We start from the raw sequence: 27,788 nt of genomic DNA, 5'->3' as shown, positions 1-27,788 counted from the left end.
AGCTCGTTTTGTTTGCAGAGCTGGGCAGCTGTGGGAGTTACTGAGGGCGTGTGAGGGGGCGGAGCCCCTCCCTAGACCCGGGAAGATCGCTCCACAGGACTTCCTTGTCATGCAGACAATGCTGAGAGCAGTCTTGTTGAACTCTGGTGCATCGTGTGATGAGCCTTTTTGGGGTCTCTCTCTCTCTCTGCAGGGGTCTCGAGGCACGCTGTCTGACCATTGAGGGGCGCTGCAGCGCTGGGTGACATTTTTACAATTTTTTGTAATTTTTTTGCCGACGGGTTCCCCTGGTGTTGCCTGCTGCACATGTGTCCCCACCTGATCCCCTCGAGGTGGCCGCAGGGCCCTCCGATTCTCCGCTCACCATTGATGCACTTTCGGCGGTCCTGGAGTCATTTATGTCCCGGGTGGAGGTGGCCTGTCAGACGGAGGGCTAAAAAGCGACCCCCGCCTACCCCTGTCTTGTCTGATGCCTCAGATTCTGATCCTGAGCCAGTCGCTGCTGCTGCGGGTTCCTCCTCTGGGGCTGCTCTCTCGCACCCCGTCTCCTCTGATAGTGAGGATGACCTTTCTGCCTCTTCCATAGCACAAGACAAGGCACTGGTGGACGCACTGATTGTGTCTGTACGGGAGACCCTAAAACTGGAGGTTGCACCTGCGGATGCAGCTCATACGGAAGTTGCCTTTGGCACTCGCAAGCCCTCCAGGGTGGCGAAGGTGTTTCCCTTTCCCAAATGCTTTGACGATATCATTAAAAAGGAGTGGGTCCGTCCAAAACGACTCCCTGGGATGCCCAAGCGGATTGCTAGGCACTACATGTTTGAAGAGTCCTTCAAAAAATGGGACGGTGCCACCTTCGGTGGATCCGCCGGTTTCCAGACTAAATAAGGCTACTGTTATCCCCGGGAGGATTCCCCTTCATTTCGGGATCCAGTTGATCGTAGGGCGGAATCTGTGTCCCGTTCCATATTCTCCCTGGCAGGGTCGGCCTTAAGGCCAGTGTTTACCATTGCTCTGGTTTGACAGACGTTGACGGAATGGGCCAAGCGGTTAAGCCATGACCTGGAGGGGAGAAGTCTCCCCTCTGCCGTGACGGATTTGCTGGAGCAGATGGCGCAGGGGCTACAGTTTGTGACGCCGCACTGGACGCTGCTCCATTGCTGGGGCGTGTGTCGATCTTGGCGGTTGTCCTCCGGCGCATTCTATGGTTGAAGTGCTGGTCGGCGGATCAGGCTTCCAAAAAAGCCTTGACTGATCTCCCTTTTCAGGGGGATCGCCTGTTTGGTGCTACCTTGGATGAGATTATCAAGGATCTCACTGGGGGCAAGAGCACCTTTCTACCACAGGCTAATAAGGGTAAGGAACCTCGTCGGAGACAGGGACCTTCCTTTTCAGCTCACAAGAAGTTTTTTCGCTCCTCCGGGGCGGGCGACAAGGCGAAGCCTTGGGGGGGAGGGGGGGGAGGGGGGGGGGTTTCAAGAGACCCTGGTCTGGTAAGCAACAATCCTGTCCTTCCAGACCTGAGGATAAGACTGCTTCAGCCTGAAGGTGCGCCCCCACCCATATCAGGGGTGGGGGGGTGTCTTCGCCGGTTCTCGGACCCGTGGCTCTCCAGGATTCAAGACAAATGGGTTCACGAGGTCATACGGTCGGGATACAAGATCGAGTTTCGATCGCTTCCACCAGTGAGGTTCTTCCCTTCCAATATGCGACTGTCCCCGAATCGCCTAACGGTTCTGTTGGGGGCAGTGAAGGAATTGATGCAACAAGAAGTGGAGGCCAATTTGCACAGTGGTGGCCTCCCTGCATCAGGGGGATTTTCTGGCGTCCGTAGACATCAAGGATGCCTATCTTCATGTTCCCATTTACGCAGGACACCAGCGCTTTCTGCGCTTTGCTGTGGGAGAGGACCATTATCTGTTTGTGGCGTTACCCTTTGGTCTCGCTTCTGCTCCCCGGGTTTTCACAAAGGTTTTGGCCCCAGTTCTGGTGCTGTTGCGGCAGCGGGGCATATCGGGCCTGGGCTACCTGAACGACCTCCTCCTCTGTGCGGAGTCTCCGCAGGTTCAGTGTCATACGCGGACTCTCCAAAAGGAGATTCTTCTCAAATGGAACCGGAATCCCGATTCCTTGGACAGTTGGATCCGGCTGAGAGAACGGACCAGGGAGTCTCTGGTTTGGTGCCTTCGGTCTCCGATGCTCAGTCAGGGGAAGTCCTTTCTTCCGATCTATTGAATGATTGTCACCACGGATGCCAGTCTATCCGGATGGGGAGGGATTCTCGGCAGGCTGTCTGCTCAGGGGCTCTGGTCCCTGGAAGAATCCAGGTGGCCGATAAATTTGTTGGAACTGAGAGCGATCAGGTTTTGCCTGGATCACTGGATCGAGGATCTTCGTGGTTGCCCGGCTCGGGTTCAGTCGGACAATGCCATGGGTTGGGGCACTCCGGATGTGGATCTGTTGGCATCTTGGCTCAACAGGAAGGTGCAGAGGTTTGTAACCCGCCCCGTGATCCTCTGGCGGATGCCTCAGACGCACTGGTTGCTCCGTGTGGGCAGTATCAGCTGCTGTATGCTTTTCCTCCTCTCAAATTGTTGCCGAAACTTCTTCGCAGAATAGAGGCGGAGGGAATTAGAGTTATCCTTGTGGCTCCGGACTGGCCTCGTCGGGCCAGGTACGCCGACTTGGTCAGGCTGGTCGCGGACACTCTCTGGCTACTTCCTCTCAGGGAGGATCTGCTGTCTCAGGGACCGATCTTCCATCCTGCTTTATGATCGCTGGCTTTGACGGCTTGGCTGTTGAGAGCCAGGTGCTGAAGGACAGGGGTTTGTCTGTTTCAGTTATTCCTACTTTGATTAAAGCAAGGAAAGAGACTTCCAGAAAGATCTATCATCGCACATGGAAGTCTTATATCGCGTGGTGTGAGTCCCTTGGGGTTCCTCCACGTTCTTACTCGGTGGCTCGGATATTGGCCTTCCTGCAACGGGGGGTTGAGCAGAAGCTGGCCTTGAGCACTATCAAGGGTCAGGTTACAGCATTGGCGATCTTCTTCCAGAGGCCACTGGCTACTCATTTTTTGGTGCGGAATTTCATCCAGGGGGTGCGGCACCTGGCTCCTCCGGTGCGCACGCCCTTGCCGCCCTGGGATCTTAATTTGGTGTTGTCGGTTCTCCAGAAACCTCCCTTTGAAAATATTAGGGAGATTCCCTTGCTTACCTTATCCCAGAAGGTGGCCTTTTTGGTGGCTTTCACTTCTTCTGCATGCAGGGTGTCGGAGCTGGCGGTGTTGTCTTGTCGTTCCCCCATATCTGGTGGTTCATAAGGATAAGGTGGTTCTTAGTCCGAATCCATCCTTTCTTCCTAAGGTGGTTTCCGATTTTCACTTGAATGAGGATATTGTGTTACCTTCCCTGTGTCCTAAGCCCAGTCATCCTCGGGAGTTTGCGTTACACTTCTTGGATGTGGTTCGGGCGATCAGGGTGTACTTGGCTACTACTGACTTTTTTCGTAAGGCTGATTCACTTTTTGTGATCACGGATGGCCCTAGAAAGGGGTTGCCTGCGTCTGCCGCGACTATCTCCAGATGGATCAGACAGACGGTGGTGCAGGCTTATTCTATTAAGGGTTGGGTTCCTCCGTTCCCTGTTAAGGCGCACTCTACTCGGGCTCTTAGTGCTTTTTGGGCCTTCCGCCTTCAAGCGTCGGTGCTTCAGGTTTGCAAGGCAGCTACCTGGTCGTCGGTTCATTCCTTTACAAAATTCTATAAGGTTGATGTGCTGGCATCGGCGGATGCCTCTTTCGGCCGCAAGGTTTTGCAGACCTCTGTTTGAGGGGACCTTTGGTCTACCTTGGGGGTTTTGTTTTTTTCAGGTGGGTCTCATCTGCTTGGTTCAATGCGTCCTCTATTCTTCTGGTTGGCTCAGTTTTGGCCTTCTGGATTGGATTTTTTTCGGTTATCCCACCCCTCATTTATGGCACTGCTTTGGAATGTCCCTACGGATATCAAGATATCAGTCCTGCGTCTGTCAATGAGCGACAGAGAACTAGATTTTTGACTTACCGTAAAATCCTTTTCTCTTAAGCTCATTGACAGACGCAGTACCCGCCCCTCTATTTTGAGTTGGCTTGGTATGAGTCTCTGACACTGCTTTGTTACATAACTGACATCCTATAGCAGGGAGAGAGAGGATATACCCCCTGGGACTGCCCATGGGTGTGGCCAGAACTTTTTTCCTGCCTAGTGTCCTCCTGTAGGGGGCAGTATAACCCTACGGATATCAAGATATCAGTCCTGTGTCTGTCAATGAGCTTAAGAGAAAAGGATTTTACGGTAAGTCAAAAATCCAGTTTTGATATCTCTGCTTCACGGTGGCTGGGGAGCACTACCAGTAAAATCAGTCCTTGATGAATCCCAGGCTTCATAAAACCATAGAAGATATCTCTGGCTAGCTTTTGCTTCCTTCAAATCTTGAAGAGGGACTGGCTGAAAATTTAACCATCGATCAATTAACTTAGGAATAACCAGCCTGTCTGATTTTACACACGATCGATCAGCTGTTCTTGCTGATGGCAATAATCATTGTGTTCCTCCAGAGGGGATAGCTCCAGTCACCCCCCCCCCTCCCCCTGCTGGAAGAACACAATAGCTCAGTGGGAGGGATTCCGCTGTCAGCACAGCCTGTGTTAAATGCTAAGTGCTGGGAGATGACTATAAACATGTTTTACTATATATCATTTCATTCTTTTAGATCAGGGGTGGGGAACCTTTTTTCTGCCAAGGGCCATTCGGGTATTTATAAAACCATTCGGGGGCCGTACAAAATTATCACCTTTAAAAATTAGCCTGTTGTATTTGGTCAAACATTTAATTATCTCACCCCTAATGTGATGGCTGCAACTGCTTCTTTAGTGAAGTGTGTGATGTTAGCTGGTATTGATGATGTTGCTACTCGCAACAGATTTTCCAGGTTTGCATCGGTCAGTCTGGAGCGCAGGCAAATTTTTTTGTGGTGGTAAGTTTTGAAAAGAACTGCTGGTGGGTATATATGGCTGGTAAAGCTGGCTGGTACTGCTGTGGGTACTGCTGGCTCAGGCTGGTACTGCTGGCTTGTACTGTGCTGTGAGTACTGCTGGATGGTACTGCTGGCTCAGGCTGATACTGCTGTGGGTACTGTTGACTCAGGCTGGTACTGTGCTGTAGGTACTGCTGGCTGGTACTGCTGTGGGTACTGCTGGCTCAGGTTGGTACTGATGCCTGGTACTGTGTTGTGGGTACTGCTGGCTGGTACTGCTGGCTCAGGTGGGTACTGCTGGCTCAGGCTGGTACTGCTGGCTGGTATTGCTGTGGGTACTGCTGGCTTTTACTGTGCTGTAGGTACTGCTGGCTGGTACTGTGCTGTAGGTACTGCTAGCTGGTACTGTGCTGTGGGTACTGCTGGCTCTGCTGTGGGTACTGCTGGCTCTGCTGTGGGTACTGCTGGCTCTGCTGTGGGTACTGCTGGTTCTGGCTGGTACTGCTGTGAGTACTGCTGGCTCTGGCTGGTACTGCTGGCTCTGGCTGGTACTGCTGGTTCTGGCTGGTACTGCTGGCTCTGGCTGGTACTGCTGTGTGCTGCTGGCGGGAAATGCTGGCTAGGAGAATTGTAGCAGAGCCATGCTGGAGGAAGAGGTGATGTTTTCTGTATTGGTCACAGGCGGAGTGCATTTGATATCACTCCGCCTGTGACTCACTCAGACTGTCATAACGGAGCAGGAACTATACAGGAAGCATCGGCTCCATTCTGACAGATCAGCTGAGACACAGACTCAGCTGCATAGGGGGCCGGACCAGATGACTTCGGGGGCCGCATACGGCCCCCGAACCATAGGTTCCCCACCCCTGTTTTAGATAAAAGGGTTGAACTTCAGTCTGTAAATTAGGTCAGTTTAACCACTTAGACTAAGCCTTTTTCTAACACTTGTTGCTTACAAATTAAAATCAGTATTTCTCTTGTTCATTGATGGACACAGCTCCATATCTTCTTAGTCCTTGTGTTATGCTTCAACCTACAGGAGTAGGACACAAGGCGGAAAAAAATTGACTACGCCTATAGGGCAGTCCTATGGAGGATTACTCCCACTTCCTGCTATAGGACTTCATTTTTTTTAGCCTAAGTCAGGAGTAAGGACCTAGCTCCCTGCTGGGATCTTTGGTCATAGCATTGTTTTCCTAATTTTCTTATTTTCCTTCTGCAATCAAGTCTATTCCAGTGAGAACTACAACCAACTGCCGGACTAGGTGATGCACTGGATATCCTAGATTTACGTTCTTCCCAGTCTGGATAGTGAGCACTTGCAGACCCCTGCTACGTGCTAGGTTGGCTGCGACATAGTGACACTGGACAGGGGCTGGCCGGCGAGTTAAATGTCTTGTGAGGACTCTCACGATCTGGTCGCAGCATACCTGTGGTCCGCAGCACCCCACTTTCAAAAATGGGGAGGTGAACTTCCCTGAGTGGTGCGTGCCCGGTTCTAAGTTGTAGTGAGTAGCGTCCCCCCTCTCCCCTGGGAAATTTTGGGGTGGTAGGCCCCCCTATGTCCTTCCTACCTTAATGGTACCCCTTCCTCACTAGCGGGGTACACCTGCGCTACCACCCATATTTTCCCCCCTTGCCCCCCCCCCCCCCTCCTGGGGTGGCTGAGCTGTCCTTGGTGTGGGGTGTGAGATGGTACTTTGGCAGGAGGGGGCGACTCAGTTTGCCATTTTTATGTGGTAAAATGTCCTGGGGGGGCTGTCTTGGATCCCCCTTGCTAGATTTAAGTACCTGGAGGGGTCCCGGGAGTCGCCCTCCCGCCGTGTGGCGCCACCATTTTCCTATGGATGTGACCGCGTAGGAGCTCAGCGGCAATGTTTTTGTGGCTTCCCATTGAAGTCTATGCGGCAGCAATTTTCTTGTAGCCAAAGGAGCGGTGCTCGGCGGTGGGCCTCTAGTGGCAGTACATCAGTTTCCTCTTTTCTTTTTATTGGCGTGCACTAGACAGCTTGACGCTCTGTCCCTACTCTGTTGTGGTGAGTCCCTGGGGTTGTACATACTCCCTCGTTCTGCTATAGCGGCGCTGATTAGTGCACTGGGACCTGTGGTTTTTATTTTTTTCTTTTCAGAATTTGCTGGTGGTCCCCAGGTTACCATGGAGTCCGTTGAGCACGTCACCACCTGACCCACTCTCAGTAGCTGAGGGTCCCTCTGGATCTCAGTCCACTCTGTTTGCTATGACGGTTGTCCTGCAGTCACTGGTGTCAAAAGTGGATATGGCTCTTCAAAAGAGACCTAGCAAAAAACTACCCCTGAGGAAGTCCACACCATTTAGCGGACAAAACGTGTCGATGCGTGCTCACTCCTGCACCTCTGTGCTATCCCTGCTCCCCCTTGGATCTCTTCTCTGAATCCCTCGCATGTATTTGATGGGCTATCACGAAGGAAGTCATTTTGGGCCCCTATGAAGCTTATTTATACAATCAAGATCACCCTGCTCTGAATGGATGAATGCCTTTGGAATATCTCCCCAATGGGATTCAACACAGTGGCATCTGTGAACAGCAAGCTAAATGTGCTACAACGTTGATTGAGGCTACCACTGACTGCCTCAAGAATCCTACCTTCATAGCATTCCTCTGAGAGGCGCTCTCGGGCTGTTCATGTGCAAACCACGCTAGGTGTACAACCAGCATCTCTGCTCATTTACGAGACTCCCAAGCCTCCTGATGCAACTCCTGTTTAGGAGAATCTACCACCCTTCAGTGAGTTTGGCTAGCAAGGTTAAAGAGTCTCTGAACCCTCACCCTGGAGGATGCCCCTCCTCCAACTACATTCCTGTCCTCCTATTTTCTTTTCTTTTCTTCCTTCCCATTGTGCAGGCCTACCAGCAGAATGGAAACCCCAACCATGCAACAAGCTATGCATGGTCACATATATTTTTTCCCCCTGGGGGGGCTCCCCGCGAGCCGAGATCCCGGCACGGGTAAGACATCTCCAATGGGGACCATTATATAGATTTTTGGCCCCCAAACACCTGGAGAAATAAGCGTCCTCAGTTTGGTAACACCTGGGTGCCAGCTCCCAGGAACTCCATTTCTGAACCCCTAGTTCATTCTAAGGGGCACACGCACTACCCGTGCCTGGGGCGTCACCTGATATAGATTTTCCTCATCTTTAAATTGGCCCAATAAAAGTTTTTATACAACTGAGGGATATTAAAACACTTACTGGCTTTAATAATTTTCTATTTGATGTATTAAACCGTTTCGTTTTCAGCCAAGTCTCACTTGAAAATGTTATTTTTCCCTCTTTTTCTATATTTTTTGTTTTTGCTGCATTATTGTACCGCTGCACTTTGAGCGGACATTAGTTATGTCCGTCTGTAAGTTAGGGCGGAAGTAATGATCTACGTTAGCTCTGCGGAACTCTCCGCAGTATACGTAGCCAGAGCGGATAGGATGTCACCGCCAAAACCCGCGAGATTTCCCGCGGGGAGAATAGACGGAAATGACGGCATCATAAGCGACAACAAACACACTACACGTGGATCTCGCGATATTTACCGCGAGATCACGGGCCTTCCAGCAGTATATAAGGGAACGCCGAGAGTCAGTCCGGAGAGTTATCTCTCCGAGTCACTGCAGGACTGCCGTCCCTCTATGCTTCTTCACCTGTACCAACAGTAAGTACCTCTCAGGGGACCTGGATCGTTATACTCATGTTTTATTTACACCTAAGGGGGTCTTCTTTCCCTTTTGCCATTAGGACCTATATGGTGGACGCTACTGAGGCCATACTATATAGCCTTAGGAATGATACGCTGCCAGCCCTTGTGAACATTGTGACTCCAGGGATGTCGTTACTTGCATTTTGAACGGTACCTCTCTACTTATTTGGGATACCCATTTATATTAGATGCATATCTATATGCACAATTGTATATACATATACACTGTCTCTTTATATTCATTTTAGGCAAGTAGTGGCACCTATACCAGAAACCCTGAATATACTTACATTTTTCTGGGCACTATATCCATTGAGGTCGATGGGACACTCTGGACTGTCCAATAGAACAGTGAGATAAGATACCCCAAATAGAATAAGTTCGGTACGGTCTATTTTTCATAAGGGTCACAAGATACATTCATGGCTCCCATCCCTCTTCCTAATAGGATCAACAATGCAGTAAGCCCTGGAGATACTCAGAGCGGAGGATAACTATCTGGATTTCTTTCTGAATTTTTTCTTTTTTCTCTTTTTATCCCAAGAAAACCCTCCTTTCAAATTTTTATATACAGCAAATCATCACAGCAGGTGAATTGATTTGAACATCCTCTCCTTATTATGCATGATTAATTATATATACATCATTCTAGGCTCCCTGACAGTCATTAATTACTATTTCCAGGGGAAGATTATCTTGTTACTAAATACACCTGACTCTAGCTCTCGTCTTGTGGGAGAATTACTACATCCCCTGAAGGGCAATTATATGGGGTTCCAATTTCTCGCAGGTATGTGACCTTACACAAGTGGTATTTCATCTGGAAGTTTTCCTTCTCTTTCTTTCTTTCTCTCGATCTACTGTTCTCTTTCAGCTTTGTTTTCAACTGTTGGGGGGTTTCTATTTCCCCACGGGGTGGCACCTTCCGCGCTGGGGGGTTGGTGGCATCCTTGGCAAACCAGCAGAGATTTCCATGGTAATTTGGGGCAATATGTTGTCGCAGCTGCAAAGTTACTTGTATAAATGAAAACTGTTCAAATATGTATTTGTTTGTCCTTTCCTGGGACTTATAATTTGCATGTGGTTATGCTTTTCAGGAATATATGCAGATTCCCTGAGGAAGATTTCTGTATTAGACAACGTTTTGAAACGCGTTGGATTCTGCCATTTACCTGTGACTGTATTGTATTATAATGATATTTTTGAATATATGCTAACCTAGTGATGTTTTTGCCCACACTTACCTTTTTCAAATAAATTTTAAGTTTTACTCAAATTTAACCTTTCTCTTGAGAGATTTCTACTGTTACCTCTAAAGTCCCACCCAATTCAGGGGGGTTTTTCCTTTACAACTTTAACGGGATTATAGTAACACATTACCTCGAAACTGTCTACATATATTTATAAAGAGTCTCTGAACTGCAGATTGCAGCACCAGCCAAAGTGACCACGCTATCCGCGGTATTCTCATCCACGGAACAGTGAGTACTTTATCACCCTGTATCATTATCTGTGTTCGGTTTTACATTTTAATGCGAAAATAAAGAGGTCACTGCGGTCTGCCTGATTCCCTTCCTCCACTATAGAACTCCTTACGGTTTCTGTTCCCCCATATCCTTTTCACCTAGCAAAAAGCGCCCTCTGCCTTCACCTGCATCCTCAGATTCTGAGGCTGATTTGACCCCCCGCAGATACGAATCACCCCACAGGTTCTTCAGCGTCCACACATTTGGTGTGCTCGGTCAGTGAGGGAGGAATCCTCTTCCACTACATCTGCGCAAGAAAAGGCGCTTGTGGAGGCACTGATTGTATCGGTACGGGATACTTTTAAAATGGAGGACATAGCTAATTCTGCATCGTCTGCGCCGGTGCAATTTGGTACCCGCAGACCGTCCAAAGTGACTAAGGTGTTCCCCATTCCTGCCTATTTCGACAAGATCGGTGCAAGTCGGTGGGGTTCCCCCGAAACGCATGGTGGGGATACCTAATCGTTTCGTGAGAAGGTATCCTTTTCAGGAGTCCCACTTAAAGAAACTGACAGTTCTGCCGGTGGTGGATTCTCAGGTTTCCAGGTTGAATAAAGTCACAATGCTACTAGTGGAGGACTCTCCGTCTTTTAAAGACCCTGTGGACAAGAAGGCTGAATCTCTGGTATGCTACCTTTTTTACTGTGGAAGGTTCAATTTTGAGGCCGGTGTTTGCCATAACCTTGGTTCCATTTCGGTGTCATGTCTGCTGGAATTTCTATAAAGAGGTGTAGATCATTGTTTGGCACTAGGCACCATTAAGGGTCAGGTTTCAGCTTTGGCATTTTTTTTTAATCGCCCATTGGCCTCAAATTCCTTGGTTCACGCCTTTGCGCAGGGGGGTTCGCCATCTAGCTCCTCCTGTAAAGTCCCTGCTGCCTCCGTGGGATCTTAATCTGGTACGGTCGGTTCTTCAAAAACTGCCCTTTGTAAATGTTTGTTAACTTGTCTGCTTATTCTGTCACAGAAGGTGGCTTTCTTGTTAGCTATTGCTTCTACACGCAGTTGATTCGCAAGTCGGATTCTTTATTTGGTCTTGTGGATGGTTTCTGTAAGGGACAGGCCGCTTCCACTGCGGCCATTTCTAGATGGATCAGGCAGATGGTGGCGCAGGCCTGTTCCATCAAGGGTCAGGTTCCTCCTTTCCCTGTTAAGGCACATTCTACAAGGGCGCTTAGTGCTTCCTGGTTCTTCCGTCATCAGGCGTCGTGGTCCAGGTTTACAAGGCGGCCACCTGGTCGTCTGTGTACTCATTCACAATGTTTACAAGGTGTATGTCTTCGCATCTGCAAATGCGGCTTTTGGCCGCAAAGTTTTGTGGGCTGTTGTTGCAGAGGCTCGTGGCTCTTGAGGGTGTTTTTTTCCATGGTAGGTGAGCTCCAGCTGTTCCTGATTGAGCTATTTGGTAACCTGGTTGGCTATGTTTAGCCTTTTTTGGGGACTTCTGTTTGTTTTTTTTGGTTTTTTTTTTTGTCCCCACCCCTCATGCTGACACGGTTTTGGAACATCCCAACGGTCAAGAAGTTATGGAGCTGTCTGTCAACGTAAAATCCTTTTCGCTTATGTTCATTGATGGACACAGCACCAACCCCTCTGTTTAGTTGTGTTATGTATTCTTCTGATGCTGCTTGTTACAAAACAGAAGTCCTATAGCAGGAAGTGGGAGTATACCCCCTTAGGACTGCGCTATAGGCATAGTCAAATTTTTTTTCACCTAGTGTCCTACTCCTCTAGGGGCAGCATAACCCAACAGTCAAGAAGCTATGGAGCTGTGTCCGTCAACAAACATCAGAAGGATTTCACGGTAAGACAAAAATCCATTTTTTTTGCTAGAAATTGACTTTGAACCCCCAAACAGTATGTACATTTTTTTTAGCAGACACCCTAGAGAATAAAATGGCAGTCGTTGCAATATTTTTTTGTCACACTGTATTTGCACAGCGGTCTTTTTAACGCAAATTTTTTTTATTTTTTTTTTAAAAAATAGGCTTTAATGAATTAAAAAAAAAAAAAAAAAACTAAACTGTAAAGTTAGCCCAATTTTTTTGTATAATGTGAAAATGTTACGCTCGCTGAGATTCATGTTCTTTATTGCAGCAAAAAAATATTGTGATTCTGATTTTATTCAGGATCGTGAAGCTCTAATACCCAGCCTTTTTTACGATGTCCTCTTTTGTTTCCTTTGTACCCTAATCTTGAGATTACCTTTTTTTTTTTCCTCCTTTATACTTAAGTCAGATCCTTGCTAGTTAGGAGTTTGTCACTGCCTATAATGTCTTTCAAAATACCCGTATGCATACTTTTTGTGTGTGTGTGAAGGAAACAAAAGTGTAAAAAAAAATAAAAACATTTAAAAAAGGCTGGAGTAATGTCTCTTGGGTTCCAAGGAGATTTATTTCTGGCTTTTGTTTTTTGTTTACTTTTTGTTTTTTTTTTTCTTTAAAAAATTTTGTTTCATTGTTCAGGTCCATGAGCGCACAGAAGAAATGGACTTTCTCCTGATGATTGTTCGCAGACTCTTGCGTACCAATTCACGAATGGTAAAGGTAAGCAGTATGTGAGTTCACATGTTTTTGGAGGATGTGTGTGTGTGTGTGTGTGTGTGTGTGTGTGTGTGTGTGTGTGTGTGTGTGTTTTTTTTTTTTTTTTTTTTCCGGTCTTGGAGAAAGGCAGGATAGTATAGTATATCATAATTTGGGGGTGAGTTTCAGCCAATGGTTAGACCTGTTTCTATAGCTTTAGTCAGTTTTTAAAACAAGCCATCATCGAACCTTTGTAGGCAATGTGGAGCAGTTCATCCTCGCGGGTAAATTCATAGCAGAAGCACTGAAGCCAGCTAGTTCTTTCTCAGCAGCTCTAATGCTCTCCGTTTCATAATTAATTTGGCAGCCTTCCAGTTCTTCCTACCTTGAGATGTTGTGAAAGGGAGCTGAGCCTAACAGTTGTCTAGTGATAGCCACCTCAGTGCTTGTTAAGATTTCTGAGGAGGGATAATAAATCTTGATAGACAAAAAGTTGTTTAACAATGTGTAGTTCTAACGTTGCTGATACTTTACTCAATCAAAATCTGCTTTTTAAGGGCCTTTTTTACACTGGTGCTCGTTTGCTGCGCTAAAATACCTTTCCAGTGCGACAAAAGCACATGAAAATAATTCCTCTATAAACCCTATGTTACTGTTAACATTGCTGCGCTGGGGAATCTCTCCTGCCGAGACATTTTCTTCTGGCGGGGAAAGCTGCCCTAGCCGGGAAAAGACCATGATTATTGCTATGTATTAGAAAAGTAGCTATGAATGGATGTGCCAATACTGAAGAGTAATGCACCACACCCTGAATTGCTTAATGGAAAGGAATAGAGAGTATAGAGGGAGGGCTTTAACGGTGCATATCACACACTCTTGTTGTTTAAAATTTTCAAAATGTATTAAGACCTATTAAAAATCATACATAACCATGTACATTTGATCTCTGCATATACATCAAGCAATTAATCCAGATCAATCTTGCAATTTTATTTCTGTGGATCTCAAATCTGCGATTCCACATTTAAAGATTTTTTATGAAAAGTGTCTGCAGGTTCTTCCGATCAAGATGAGACACCTCTACTATAACCCAATACACCATAGGGAAGCAATATCCATAAACTCCTGAAGAAGCTGTATTTTATAGTGAAACATGTTGAGAAGGATCAAGATTGATCTGGATTATTGCTTGATGTACAGTAAAACTTTGGATTGTGAGCATAATTCGTTCCAGAAGCATGCTTGTAATCCAAAGCACTCTTATATCAAAGCGAATTTCCCCATAAGAAATAATGGAAACTCAGATGATTCGTTCCAACCATTTATTCATAAGTCTTTCAGTTTATAGTCTATATACAAAGATTATAGCAATGTGATAGGTTGTGTCTTCATAAAATGTCTATCCACAAATGGCGCCTCCACAAGGGGATTAGAAGCAAAATCCAGCAGGAGCAACAGAGTATAAGGGTCCTTTCACACGGCCGCTCCGTGTGTCCGCAAATCATCCTATTTTTTTGCGGATGATTTGCGGACATAATGTAAGTGAATGGCACTGCGGATGTCAGCGGAATACCATTTTCCTCCTTTCAGTTCTGTTCCGTTTTTTCGAATGGAACAGAACCCTATTTTTTCTTCCGTGTAAAAAACGGAAAGGAAGGTAAATCGGATGTCAGCGGTGTCATCCGCTGACATCCGCAGTGCCCATAGACTAACATTATGTCCGCATATCATCCACAAACGGATAGGATGATATGCGGGCACATGGAGCGGATGACACAAATGTCATCCGCTCCGTGGAAAAAAAAAAAGTCCCGCAGCGGAGCGGCCGTGTGAAAGGACCCTAAAAGAGAAGAGAGGCGCCTCTAAGTGTAGCAATATGGTTACATTTAATAAAGCTACAACATTTAGCAACTCACATGGTTGATGATTAAAGAGGCACATCTAAGTATGCAGGCATCCGGGGTAAAGCTGCCCACATAGACCATCTTCTGAACCACTGGCTCTCACCGATGTCAGTCTGCAATTGTGATTGGGAAGACTACCCTGCAGTAGAGTGATCTGAAAGCGAGACTTTGAATCGCTCGTGGAGCGCAGCGTGGAAGGGTGTGATGAAGATGGCAGTGCGGAGGACGGTCTATGTGGACAGCTTTACCCCGGATGCCTGCATACTTGGATGTGAGCTGCTAACCTTCATTAAATGTAACAATATTGCTACACTTAGAAGCGCCTCTCTTCTCTTTTATACCCAGTTGTGACATGACGCTACTTGTATACCAAGACATCGCTTGTATATCAAGTCAAAATTTATTTTAAAAATTTGCTTGTCTTGCAAAGCGCTCTCAAACCAAGTTACTCTCAAACCCAGGTTTTACTGTATATGCAGAGATCAAATGTACATGGTTATGTATGATTTCTAATGTCCTAATAAATTTGTGTCATATGCACCTTTAAAGCCCTATGATATACTCCCTCTATTCTTTTTAATGATTATTGCTAGTGACTATAGCAGCTGCTAGCGATAATTGCAAATCTGGCAAGCGGGTTGTACCAAAGTTGAATGCTCGGTCAACTAGGTACATTCAGCTTGCCCATTCATGGTTCCTGCTGAACCGGTTAAGATTCAAACAGTTCATTGCTAGCCTTAGTTTGTGTTAAACCTTTGCTGACTGGACAGTAACTTAAGAGCTCTTACCATTGCTGAGGCTGGCCACAAGGTCTGTGGGAGTGATAGCCAAGGGCTACAAGATGAAGTTTGTCCCCCCAATCCTCATTTCCAACCTTCTATGGCACTTATTGGCAAATTTCTGTCAAGCCACCTGGGGTCTTTTGGATCATTGGTGTCATTGCACTAATTCCTGTGGCAAAATAGCTTTTACTTTAAACCTTTACCCTTTCATAAAACCAAGGAGAGCAATCTGCCCTGTCTTGAATCTTGATGCACAGTGTTACTTTATACACTATATTACCAAGTATTGAGGTGCCTGCCTTTACCTGCAGATGAATTTAATGGCATCCCAGTCTTAGTCTGTAGGGTTCCATATTGAGTTTGCAACTATAACCGATTCAACTCTTCTGAGAAGACATTGTAAAAGAGGGAGGAGATTTTCTGAAACATACGCATTAAGATCACGCTGAACCACCACACCTAAATATTTACATTTTGGTACCTTTCTTACAGGCAAAAGGGACTTTGGGGAGGGGATCTGTCGCAAGAGGAGAAAGCAGTGATTTTTCCCAGTTGATAACCACTCCCAGAATAGAGTAATAGATAAGTAATGCCAAGTGCCGCTCAAATAGACCGATCATAGTCCTCCAGATAAGTGTGTCCTCCACGTATAAGGAAATACGGTCTTCCCTCACACCACCTAAGAGGAGCGGATTAGGTAGGCCAAGGGCTCAGTCGCCATGTCAAAGAGGCTTGGCGAAAGGGGGCAGCCCTGTTGAGTGCCCCTGTGAAGGGGAAAGCACTATTATAACAAACCCTCGCCTATGGTGATTTGTACAGGCATTTAATATACAAAATTAGGTTGGAGCAGAATCTGAAACTCTGACGAGTCTGCCACAGGTATTCTCATTCGACCGAGATGAAGGCTTTTTCTGCATCAAGGGACATCACGACACCTGGAATTTCTATTTTGGTGGTTGCAGAAAAATGGGTGAACAACCTATGTATATTATGTGCCTTTGCCCGGCATAAAGCCTGTCTGATTATTATGGATTAACGTGCGAATAACCAAGCTCAGTCTCCCTGCAAGCACTTTAGCAAAAATGTTCACGTCCGCATTCAACAGGGAGATGGGGCGATGGGAAGAACACTAATCCTTTCCTGGCTTCAACTCCCAATATCTCTGCCTGCAACATGGAGGGAGGTAATCTCTCCGATTTAGTATAGTATCTTTAATACCTGAGATAAAAGCAATAAAATGATTCAGTCACATGATGTGCTATGATAAACCAGTGCTAATTTAGTTAACTAAAACATTTTCATAAATTTTCGTCAGCAGCCTTTTTACAGCGAAGAAAACTAAATTGACAGTACACCAAATTTTTGTCCACTGACGAAAATCAATTCAGTTTTCATTGACAAATGAAAACGAAATGAGAATGTGAGGAAGGGACATTTACCCGCAAACTTTTTGTTTCCACGGAGCTCCGTCATTGTAGAGCCCTTGAGTGATTCTTTCCAGGAAGTAATAAAGTCCATAGCGTGCTTACTACTTAGCAGTTAGCACTGTGCAGCGTTACAGGCCCTCTCAGATGACCATCCAGAGCAGCACTGTGCAGGTCTCCCTACGAAAGTCCAAACTCATGACCATCTAGAGCAGAGCACTGTAAGTGTGTACTTTACAGGTCTTCCTTCAAACCACCATCCAGAGCACTGTCCAGCATTACAGATCACTGTCCAGAGCACTGAGCATTAGGGGCCTCCTCAGACCACCATTCAGAGCACTATGCAGCAATACAGGACTCAGAACACCATCCAGAGTACTGTGTGCATTACAGGCCTCCTCAGACCTCCATGCAACCGAATGCCAGCCGCAATCTCTGCACGCTGTCCTCAGGAAAAGAGGGGTCAGGAAAGAGGGGTCGGGAAACAAGGCAGAGGCAGCAAGGAAGAGCCGGAAGTTGTGAATGGCTGTGTAGATGAGGCATCGGGCCATGGAGCGCAGCGCCTAGGCGGACAGTCCTAGACCTGACATTGTGCAACTTGTTTTGGAGCATGCACAGAACATCCTAGGGGGGTGTGAATGTGCTCCTTTCTAATGCATTAAAAGGAGGCAAAGGTTTGTCAATATATGCGGCGGGCCATAGTCAAATTAACCCCTAGAGGGTTAGATTTTATTGCATAGGATATTCAGATCTTATTGCATAGGATATTTAACCTTAATGACCAGGCCATTTTGTGATGCGGCACTGTGTTTAACTGACGATTGCGTGATTGTGCGACGCGGTACCCAGACAAAATTGATGTCCTTTTTCTCACCACAAATTGAGCTTTCTTTAGGGGGCATTTGATCACCTCTGCGATTTGTTTTATTTTTTGCACTATAAACAAAATAAAGCGACCATTCTGAAAAATTATTTTTTCTCTTACGTCCTCCGACAGTCGCCGCCTCCTCTAAGTCATCACTATTGGGTATTGTCATCTGCTCCGCAGGAGTAGCTAGGCATATAGACTTAGTTAAGAACAAAAGGCATTTGCATGTATACAACCCTGGGGGCTGTCCCATATGGTCAATACCCCCCTGCAGTGTCCACTCCCAACTCAGTTTTAATTTGCCTAGCATCAGGAGTAGTTAGGCTTTCCCTGTGCTAGGGCTTTGGTCTCAGCCTGTCTTCTTTTTTATTTGATTTCTTTGGAAAATGTCAGTTTTTCTTTCTTTACTAGCTGTTTGGTCAGCTTTAGTTTTTAGTCGACTCTTCGAACGAAGATGGACATGTGGTGCTGGGATTCGGACTGGCCGCCCTGGTTCACCAGGGCACAGAGGGTCAGATGGACCCCCAGCCCGCCATCGAGCGTTCAGCTATGGTTCGCCCTGGCATTATGAACGACCCATCCCTGTTCGCAACAGGGATGCAGCTGTGAGGTGGCTACCTCACTGGACGCATCTGCGACTTAGCAGTGCGATGTCCCTGGCAAACGGCATTCCCTGTCAGATGAGGACATCGGCTTTCCGTTCTGTGAGGCTCCCCACGCCATCGGGTACAGGTAAGTGCTTCTTTGTGGGGCCTCTGTGTGGGGTGGCAGTCCTGGTCGCTGTGTGTTCCCCATGTCTGTGCCTTGTGTGACCTCCTGCTGCGATCCCTGCGGGGATCGCTTGTACATGCGCTGCGGCGCTGTGTGTGTGTTTTAGGGGTCCCCTTCCCTGGGTCACTTAGTGCTTGGGGGTGCAGACTGTGTATGGACCGCGGCGAGGTGACGCCGCGCGGTCCGCCATTTTTTTATACACTGAGCAGGCATGTGAGCTTCTCTATGGGCATAGATACATGCTGAATTGGCGCCAATCGCCGCCATTTTTGCGGTGACCGATCGCTCGGTTCGGCCGCATGTCGGCGGCCATTTTGGTGGAGTCTCCCATACGTTCCTATGGGGCAGCCATTTTCCCTGGGTCATGCAGCAGATGGATCAGCCTACTTTTACAGCACTTCCTCCTTTCCTCGGAAGCAGGACTGCGGTGGCAACACTCTGCGGGGGCTCTGCAGGTTATTGCTCTCAATATTTCTCTGTACTGTCGCTTCTGGCTCAGTTTTGTCTCCTTCCTGTTTGGGGGTCTTTTTCTATCTTTATAGCTGGAGTGGTGGGCTGCGCACTCGCAGCGCTTTTAAGGGGACAGCACCTAATTCTTGCACTGTCCTTTTTTTCTCACATGAGCATGGATTCTCAGGATAGCACTTTTCCACCGGCCTTGGTGGGGGCCCCCCGATTCTCCTGTGGCCCCTCTGGGACCTGATTTGTCCGCTGTAGTGGCGACTTTGGTGTCCAATGGGGAAATGCTGATGGCTGAACGTGCTGCTCGTCAGGGACCCCGATTGTCCCTCTTCTATGATTCAGATGTTGATATGGCGGCTGCGAGCGTGCCCTTTTCAGGGTCCCGCTCATACTTGGGGCCCCCTTGGGGTCATACTACGCCCCCTTGGGGTCTGAGGGGGAGACTGTGATGGAAGGGGTTGATACCCCCTCCCCGGGGTCGCCTGCAGAACGGGCGACCATGGATGCATTGATTGTGTCTGTCAGGGACACCTTACATTTAGAGGAGGAGCCCTGTCCTCCGGGTGTTGTGTCCCCGTTTGGGACGCACGGGACCCGCAAGTCTGCGCAGGTTTTTCCCTGCCCGGAAGAATTCCATGACACTGTTAATGCACAGTGGCGCACGTTAAAACATCCATTCCTGGTGCCTAGTCGGTTTGGGTTGCGTTATCCCTTTGATCCGGCTACGGAGTCACGATGGTGTGTGCCGCCACAGGTGGATCAGGCTGTGGCCGTGCTGAACGCATCCACCTTAGTTCCTGCTGAGGATGCCTCGGTGTTCCGGGGTCCCACGGACCGGCGGTTGGAGTCCCTTTCTCGTCATTCCTATACGGTGGCGGGTTCGTTGCTCAAACCCATTTTTGCGTCCGTTCTGGTGGCTCAGGCGGCTGCTGATTGGACGAAGATGCTTAAGCGCAATCTTGTGTCTGCTGGTGTTGCGCCTGCCAGGCTGGAATTGGTGGATCACATCCACCGAGGAGTAATGTATTTGTGTGATGCAGCCTTGGCTGAGGCCCTTTTAGTGGCTCGCCTCTCTAGTGTCGCGGTGCTTCAACGGCGACTGTTATGGCTGAAGGGCTGATTTTTTCCTATGCTGGCTCTCGCCTTTTTGGCTAGGCTCTGGACACCCTGTTTTCAGGTGTCACGGGGGGCATGAGCTCTATGCTGCCCCAGAACCCGAAGTCCAAGTCTTTTCGAGGCAGGCGGGGTTCTGCGTCTAGTTCTACTAGGGGGTCCCTTCGTGCCTTTCGGGCCCATCCCAAGGGCAAGACCTTCGAGGCCCAGGGCACCCGGAAGAAGCCCTGAGCAGGTGAGCCGGAGTCCGGCAATGCCGGCTCGGCGGGTTAGTCCGCCTCTACCCGAAGGGGCGCCCTCACCCGTTTCAGGGGTGGGGGGACGTTTGCGCGGTTTCCTCCGACCTTGGCTGATCCGGCTATCGGACTGGTGGGTCCAGGAAATCGTTCGATCGGGTTTCCAGATCGAATTCCTTTCCTGGCCGGGGGACAGATTCCTTCCCTCCTATCTTTCTCTGCTTCCGGGGTGTTTGCAGGACTTGCATCAAGCAGTGTTGGACCTGCCTGCTCAGGGAATGTTTTTCCCAGTACTTCATCGGAACGGGTTTCAGGGGTTTTGATAGAATCTGTTCACTGTGCCCAAGAAGGAGGGCAAAGTGCGTCCTATTCTGGACCTGAAAGCGCTGCACCGCTTTGTGAGTGCTCTGAAGTTTCGAATGGAGTCTCTCCGTTCGGTTGTGGCCTCCTTGAGCCCAGGAGATTTCCTGGCTTCGATGGATCTGCAGGATGCGTACCTGTGCATCCCTATTTTCGAGGATCGTCAGGGGTACCTTCGGTTTGCTGTCACAGGGGATCACTACCTGTTTGTGGCGTTACCTTTCGATCTCACTTCGGCACCCAGGGTGTTTACCGGGGTGTTGGCTCCGGTCCTGGGTCTACCACGGGCCCAGGGCATTGCGGTCCTGGGGTACCTGGACGATCTGCTTCTGGGATTGCGTGCCAGTCAGGACCTTGTGCGCGGTCTGTTCTTCACGGTACAGACGCTCCAGGAGTTCGAATGGGCCATCAATGTTCAAAATTCAACATTGTCTTCGCTGCTTCGCCTTCCCTAGCGGGAAATGGTTCTGAACTCTGCTCAGGCAAAGGTGTTCTTGCCGGAGGACTAGCTCCGGACTTTGCGGGACGAACTCTGGTCCCTCAGGGACATTCCGTCCTCGTCACTCAGGACCTGCATGCGGGGTCTGGGGTTGATGGTGTCGGCCTTCGAGGCGATTCCCTTTGCCCTGTTCCACACGCGGGCTCTCCAGTCGGGGGTCCTGGCCAGGTGGGACAGACTTCCTCAGTCCTTGGCTCTGGGTGTCTCCCTGAGTCGCCAGATCAGATTGGCTCTTCTATGATTGATCCAGTCCCCGTCGGTGGCGGAAGGCAAGTCTTTCTGTCCGTTGGTGTGGACAGTGGTTACCACGGACGCCAGCCTGTCGGGCTGGGGTGGAGTCCTGGGCAACCTGTCTGCCCAGGGCACTTGGTCGGAGGAGAAGTCCTCCCTCCAGATGTATGTGCTGGAGCTACGAGCGATAAAACTGTCTCTTCCAGTGGTCGGACCGTCTCCGGGGCCTTCCTGTCCGCGTACAGACGGACAAGGCTGCTGCGGTGGCTTGCATCTGCCTCCAGGGGGGCACCAGGAGTGCTCGAGCGGCCCGGGAGGTGACCAACATTCTGTCTGGGGCCGAGGCTCATGTCCCGGCGATCTCGGCAATTCACATTCCGGGTGTGCATTTTGGCAGGCCAACTGTCTGAGCCGCCAGACCCTGGATCAGGGGGACTGGTCCCTACACCCGGAGGTCTTTTAGATGCTGCGTGCGGGGTGGGGATCCCCAGACGTGGATCTGTTCGCATCCCTGCTACATCGAAGGGTGGAAAGATTCGTGGCAAGAATGCGCGTTCCGTTGGCGGTCGCCTCGGATGCGTTGGTGGCCCCTTGGCATCAGTATCGTGTGATGTACGCCTTTCCTCCGATTCAGTTAATATCCCGGTTCCTTCGCAGATTGGTCTCGGAACCGCACATGGTGATTCTGGTGGCGCAGGACTGGCCTCGCCGGTCCTGGTGCGCTGGCGTTGTTCACCTGGCAGTGGTGCCTCCGTGGCGTCTGCCCATGCGGGAAGATCTCCTGTCTCAGGGTCCGATCTTCCATCTTGCTTACAGTCGCTGGCTTAACGGCCTGGCTGTTGAGACCCATGTCTTGTAGGACAAGGGTCTATCCCCTGAGGTTATCCCTACCCTATTAAAGGCTGGAAAATCCTCCTCTGGTAAGATCTATTACTGTACCTGGAAAGCTTTTTTCGCCTGGTGAGTCCAGGGGGTTCTCCCCTCGTTCTTACTCGGTGTTGAGAATCTTGGCTTTCCTCCAGTCTGGAGTGGATCAGCGCCTGGCGCTGGCCACGATAAAGGGTCAGGTGTCTGGCTATCCTTTTCCAACGCCCTGTGGCGTCTAATTCCTTGGTCCGCACCTTCATTCAAGGTGTGCGACACTTGGTTCCTCCCAGAAAGGAGCCTTTACCTCCATGGGACTTGAACTTGGTTCTGTCCGTGTTACAGCGTGCTCCCTTTGAAAATATCAGGGAGATCTCTTTGCCTCTGCTGTCAAAGCAGATCGCCTTTTTGGTGGCGATCACTTCGGCTCGCAGGGTGTCGGGGCTGGCTGCGTTGTCTTGCCGCTCCCCTTACTTGGTAATCCATAAGGATAAGGTGGTGTTGAGAACACTTCCGTCCTTTCTTCCCAAGGTGGTCACTGAATTTCACCTTAATGAGGAAATTGTTCTGCCTTCGCTTTGTACGAAGCCTAAGCATCCGAAGGAGATTGCTTTATATTCTTTGGATGTTGTCCGGACGATCAGGGTTTACCTGTCATCTTACAGAATCCTTTCGTAAAACGGATTCCCTGTTTGTTCTTGAGGGATCTCGGAAGGGCATGGCTGCGTCCGCAGCAACTATTGCCAAATGGATCAGACAGACCATTGAGCAGGCTTATGCTTTGAAGGATCGGGTTCCACCCTTCCCTGTTAAGGCTAACTCTACTAGATCTGTGAGTACGTCCTGGGCTTGTTGGCATAGGGCCTCGGTGGCCCAGGTGTGCAAGGCTGCGACTTGGTCGTCGGTGCACACTTTCTCGAAATTCTACAAAGTAGATGTTCTGGCATCGGCTGATGCTTCCTTTGGCCGCAAAGTTCTCAGTGCAGCAGTGCCATGAAGGACCCTTGTTTTTTTATGGGTCCCTGGCTGTTTTGTATTTGCTTTCCTGGGCGGTTTCTCCTGTTGAGCATTGTTTTTTTCTGTTGCCCAGTGGGTTCTCTTACAGTAAGGTTCCTTTCTCTGATATGGGTACGGCGTTGCCTCTTCTGCGGTTGCGTCTCCCACCCCTCATGTCTATACTGCTTTGGGACATCCCAATTGTGATGACTTAGAGGAGGCGGCGACTGTCGGAGGACGTAAGAGAAAACTGAATTTTTGTAAAATCTTACCTGTAAAATTCCTTTCTCTGAGTCCTCCGACAGTCGCCGCCCCCGCCCCTCTTTGGGGTTCTTGTGACTTACTGCTATGCTACCAAACTGAGTTGGGAGTGGACACTGCATGGGGGTATTGACCAGATGGGACAGCCCCCAGGGTTGTATACATGCAAATGCCTTTTGTTCTTAACGAAGTCTATATGCCTAGCTACTCCTGCGGAGCAGATGACAATACCCAATAGTGATGACTTAGAGGAGGTGGCGACTGTCGGAGGACTCAGAGAAAGGAATTTTACAGGTAAGATTTTACAAAAATTCCGTTTTTCTTTGTTTTATAAAACATTCCCCAAAAAAAAAAAAATTTATGTTATTCATCAATTTAGGCCAATATGTATTCTGCTGCATAGTTTTCGAAAAAATCGCGTCTACAAACTAGGGGATAGATTTATGTCATTTCTCGATCGTTCATCGACAGACGCAGCTCCTTATATTGGACTTGGACTTAGGTTTAGGCTCCTACTTCTAGGAATAGGCACTAGGCAGGAAAAAAAAATGCAACCATGTCTATGGGTGCTTTCCCTGCAGGCATAACCCCTCAGAATCTATCATCAAACAGTTTTGTTTTGCCTAGTGTTAGGAATAGGAACTAGCTCCCTGCTGGGACTAAGGTCTTAACTGTAACAGGGAAAGTTTGTGATATTTTTTTTTTTTATAACTAGTTAGTTCCCGAGGACCAAAATCCAGAGGAAATACAAGTAACAGCCGGCTGATTAATCTAGATCCTTATGGTATCCCAGCCTGAGCAGGTTATAGTCCAGAACTAGGCCTCGCCATGACAGTGCCCTGATCGATAGGGACGAGCCTGCGAGTGGACAGTCTCACTAGGACGCATCGATCTTGAACACCCTGAGTCGCAGCTTCCCCTTGGCTGACAGCACCCTCATCCTGCATGGGAGGTGATCTGTTTCGGAGTGGCACCCACCTGGTACCGTGGTATGGTGAGTAAAATTGTCCCCCCATACACCCTTGGTGGTCACGGGTCAGGCGTGGGCTGCCTCTATCTACAATGATACCCCCCCCCCCCCGGTTCCACTCTGTCCTGTCACGCACCCGCTCTTACCTGTCCCCCTCCCCTCACTATTTTGGCTATGGGATGCTTGAAGCTACTCCTGGGGGCTGGGAATGGGGCATCAGGCTGGCGGCGGGGGTGGGTGCTCTGCCGGCGACTGGATGATCGATCATGTGGGGGGGGCGTATTCACCTGTCATTTCCAGGGCCCATTCCCTGTCAATCCCGTCCAGGAGGCTGGGGGGTCCCCTCGAGGGCCCAAGAAGCTCCTCAGGCCGCACAGGGCTGCCATTTTCTTGTAGCCCATGTGCTTTTGAAGATCGACCATGTTTGTATATCCCAGCAGCCATTTTGCGGTGGCTCCCCATTGAATATCAATGGCGGCCATGTTTTTGAAGTTCCTAGAGGCGGTGGACCCTCTCCCTATACCCTAGTTCAGGCACTCCGGTTTTTTCCCTCCGTTGATCGAGATTGCTGCAGATATGTGCTGTACAGAAGTTCTGGGCCTTCCTGGTGCATCTCTGGTTCGGGTGGTGCGTCTGGGGGGGTCTCTCGGCTGGGGATCTTCAGTACGTTCTGCTTTTTTTCTTGGGGGCGCTACAGCGCGGTGGGACATTCTTGGGGGGAGGGGGGAATTCTACTTTTTGATGCGCAGTTCCCCTGGTGCAACATGAACCCTGCGGAACACCTTTCCCCACCTGACCCCCCCAAGGAGGCTGCAGGGCCCTCCGGATCCCAGCTCTCCATACAGTGGGTACGGAAAGTATTCAGACCCCCTTAAATTTTTCACTCTTTGTTATATTGCAGCCATTTGCTAAAATCATTTAGGTTCATTCTTCTTCCTCATGAATGTACACATAGCACCCCATACTGACAGAAAAACACAGAATTGTTGACATTGTTGCAGATTTATTAAAAAAGAAAAACTGAAATATCACATGGTCCTAAGTATTCAGACCCTTTGCTCAGTATTTAGTAGAAGCCCCCTTTTGATCTAATACAGCCAGGAGTCTTTTTGGGAAAGATGCAACAAGTCTTTCACACCTGGATTTGGGGATCCTCTGCCATTCCTCCTTGCAGATCCTCTCCAGTTCTGTCAGGTTGGATGGTAAACGTTGGACAGCCATTTTTAGGTCTCTCCAGAGATGCTCAATTGGGTTTAAGTCAGGGCTCTGGCTGGCCATTCAAGAACAGTCACTGAGTTGTTGTGAAGCCACTCCTTCGTTATTTTAGCTGTGTGCTTAGGGTCATTGTCTTGTTGGAAGGTAAACCTTCGGCCCAGTCTGAGGTCCAGAGCACTCTGGAGAAGGTTTTTGTCCAGGATATCCCTGTACTTGGCCGCATTCATCTTTCCCTCGATTGCAACCAGTTGTCCTGTCCCTGCAGCTGAAAAACACCCCCACAGCATAATGCTGCCACCACCATGCTTCACTGTTGGGACTGTATTGGACAGGTGATGAGCAGTGCCTGGTGTTCTCCACACATACTGCTTAGAATTAAGGCCAAAAAGTTCTATTTTGGTCTCATCAGACCAGAGAATCTTATTTCTCACCATCTTGGAGTCCTTCAGGTGTTTTTTAGCAAACTCCATGCGGGCTTTCCTGTGTCTTACACTGAGGAGAGGCTTTCGTCGGGCCACTCTGCCATAAAGCCCCGACTGGTGGAGGGCTGCAGTGATGGTTGACTTTTTACAACTTTCTCCCATCTCCTGACTGCATCTCTGGAGCTCAGCCACAGTGATCTTTGGGTTCTTCTTTACCTCTCTCACCAAGGCTCTCCTCCCCCGATAGCTCAGTTTGGCCGGACGGCCAGCTCTAGGAAGGGTTCTGGTCGTCCCAAACGTCTTCCATTTGAGGATTATGGAGGCCACTGTGCTCTTAGGAACCTTAAGTGCAGCAGAAATCTTTTTGTAACCTTGGCCAGATCTGTGCCTTGCCACAATTCTGTCTCTGCGCTCTTCAGGCAGTTCCTTTGACCTCATGATTCTCATTTGCTCTGACATGCATTGTGATCTGGAAGGTCTTATATAGACAGGTGTGTGGCTTTCCTAATCAAGTCCAATCAGTATAATCAAACACAGCTGGACTCGAAGGTATAGAACCATCTCAAGAATGATCAGAAGAAATGGAAAGCACCTGAGTTAACCACTTGCCGACCGCCGCACGACTATCTACGGCGGCGGTCAGCCCCTCACAGGCAAAGTGACGTAGGTCTACGTCGCTCGCCTGTGAGGGTTTAGGGAGCGAGCGCGCGCCGCCGGAGGCGCGCTCCCGCTCCCGCGTGGTCACGGACCCCCCCGCGCGTGTGACCGGCGGACCCGATCGCCGCCGGCCACTCTGCGATCGGCGGGGGAGAGGGAGAAAGTCAGGCAGCTTGTGTAAACAAGCTGCCTGTCATTCTCCTCTCTGTATGAGAGATGATCACATGGATCTACTATGTAGATCCATTGATCACTCTGCATACAGTTGAAGCCACAGCCAATCACAGTTAGAATCACGCCCCTAGGGACACACACAGCCCCTCCCTCTCAAATAAAGTTAACCCCTTCACTACCAGTGTATTTTTACAGTAACAGTGCATATATATAGCACTGATTACTGTAGAAATGTCACTGGTAACCCCAAAAGTGTCAAAAATGTCAGTCAAGGGTCCGATCTTTCTGCCGCAATGTCGCAGTACCGCAAAAAAAATCGCAGATCGCCGCCATTACGCGTTAAAAACAAAAATGACAAAAATCTTTCCCTTTGTTAGTAAACGCAATAACTTTTGCGCAAACCAATCAAAATACGCTTTTTGCGATTTTTTTTTTTTTACCAAACATAGGTAGCATAAAACAAATTGGCCGAAAATATTAAAAAATTTTGATTTTTACATTTTTTTTGGGGGAATTTCATATAAAAAAAAGGGAAAAATATTGCTATTTTTGCAAAATTTACGCTCTTTTTTTGTTTATAGCGCGTGATCAAAAAATCGCACAGGTGATCAAATACCGCCAAAAGAAAGCTCTGTTTGTGGGAAAAAAAGGACGCCAAATTCGTTTAGGTACAGCGTCGCACGACCGCGCAATTGTCCGTTAAAGTCACGCAGTGCCGAATCGCAAAATACCCTCTGGTCGTTTAGCAGCCAAATCCTCCGGGGCTTAAGTGGTTAAATATATGAGTGT

General features: G+C 48.8%; 1 protein-coding gene across 1 annotated transcript in view; it reads left to right on the top strand.

Annotated features, from left to right (window-relative positions):
- The window catches only part of TDRD9 (tudor domain containing 9), a 789,496-nt gene that overhangs the window by 185,240 nt on the left and 576,468 nt on the right, over nucleotides 1-27,788 (top strand). The window contains exon 4 of the mRNA XM_082275596.1: nucleotides 12,734-12,814. Within this exon, the coding sequence (XP_082131722.1) occupies nucleotides 12,734-12,814 (81 nt within the window). The remainder of the gene's footprint in view (nucleotides 1-12,733; nucleotides 12,815-27,788) is intronic.

Source organism: Pelophylax lessonae, assembly GCF_965119305.1.
Source record: "Pelophylax lessonae genome assembly, chromosome: 13".
NCBI lineage: Eukaryota > Metazoa > Chordata > Amphibia > Anura > Ranidae > Pelophylax > Pelophylax lessonae.
The sequence above is the reverse complement of the archived record's forward strand: the minus strand, read 5'-3'. Positions and strand labels throughout refer to the sequence as shown.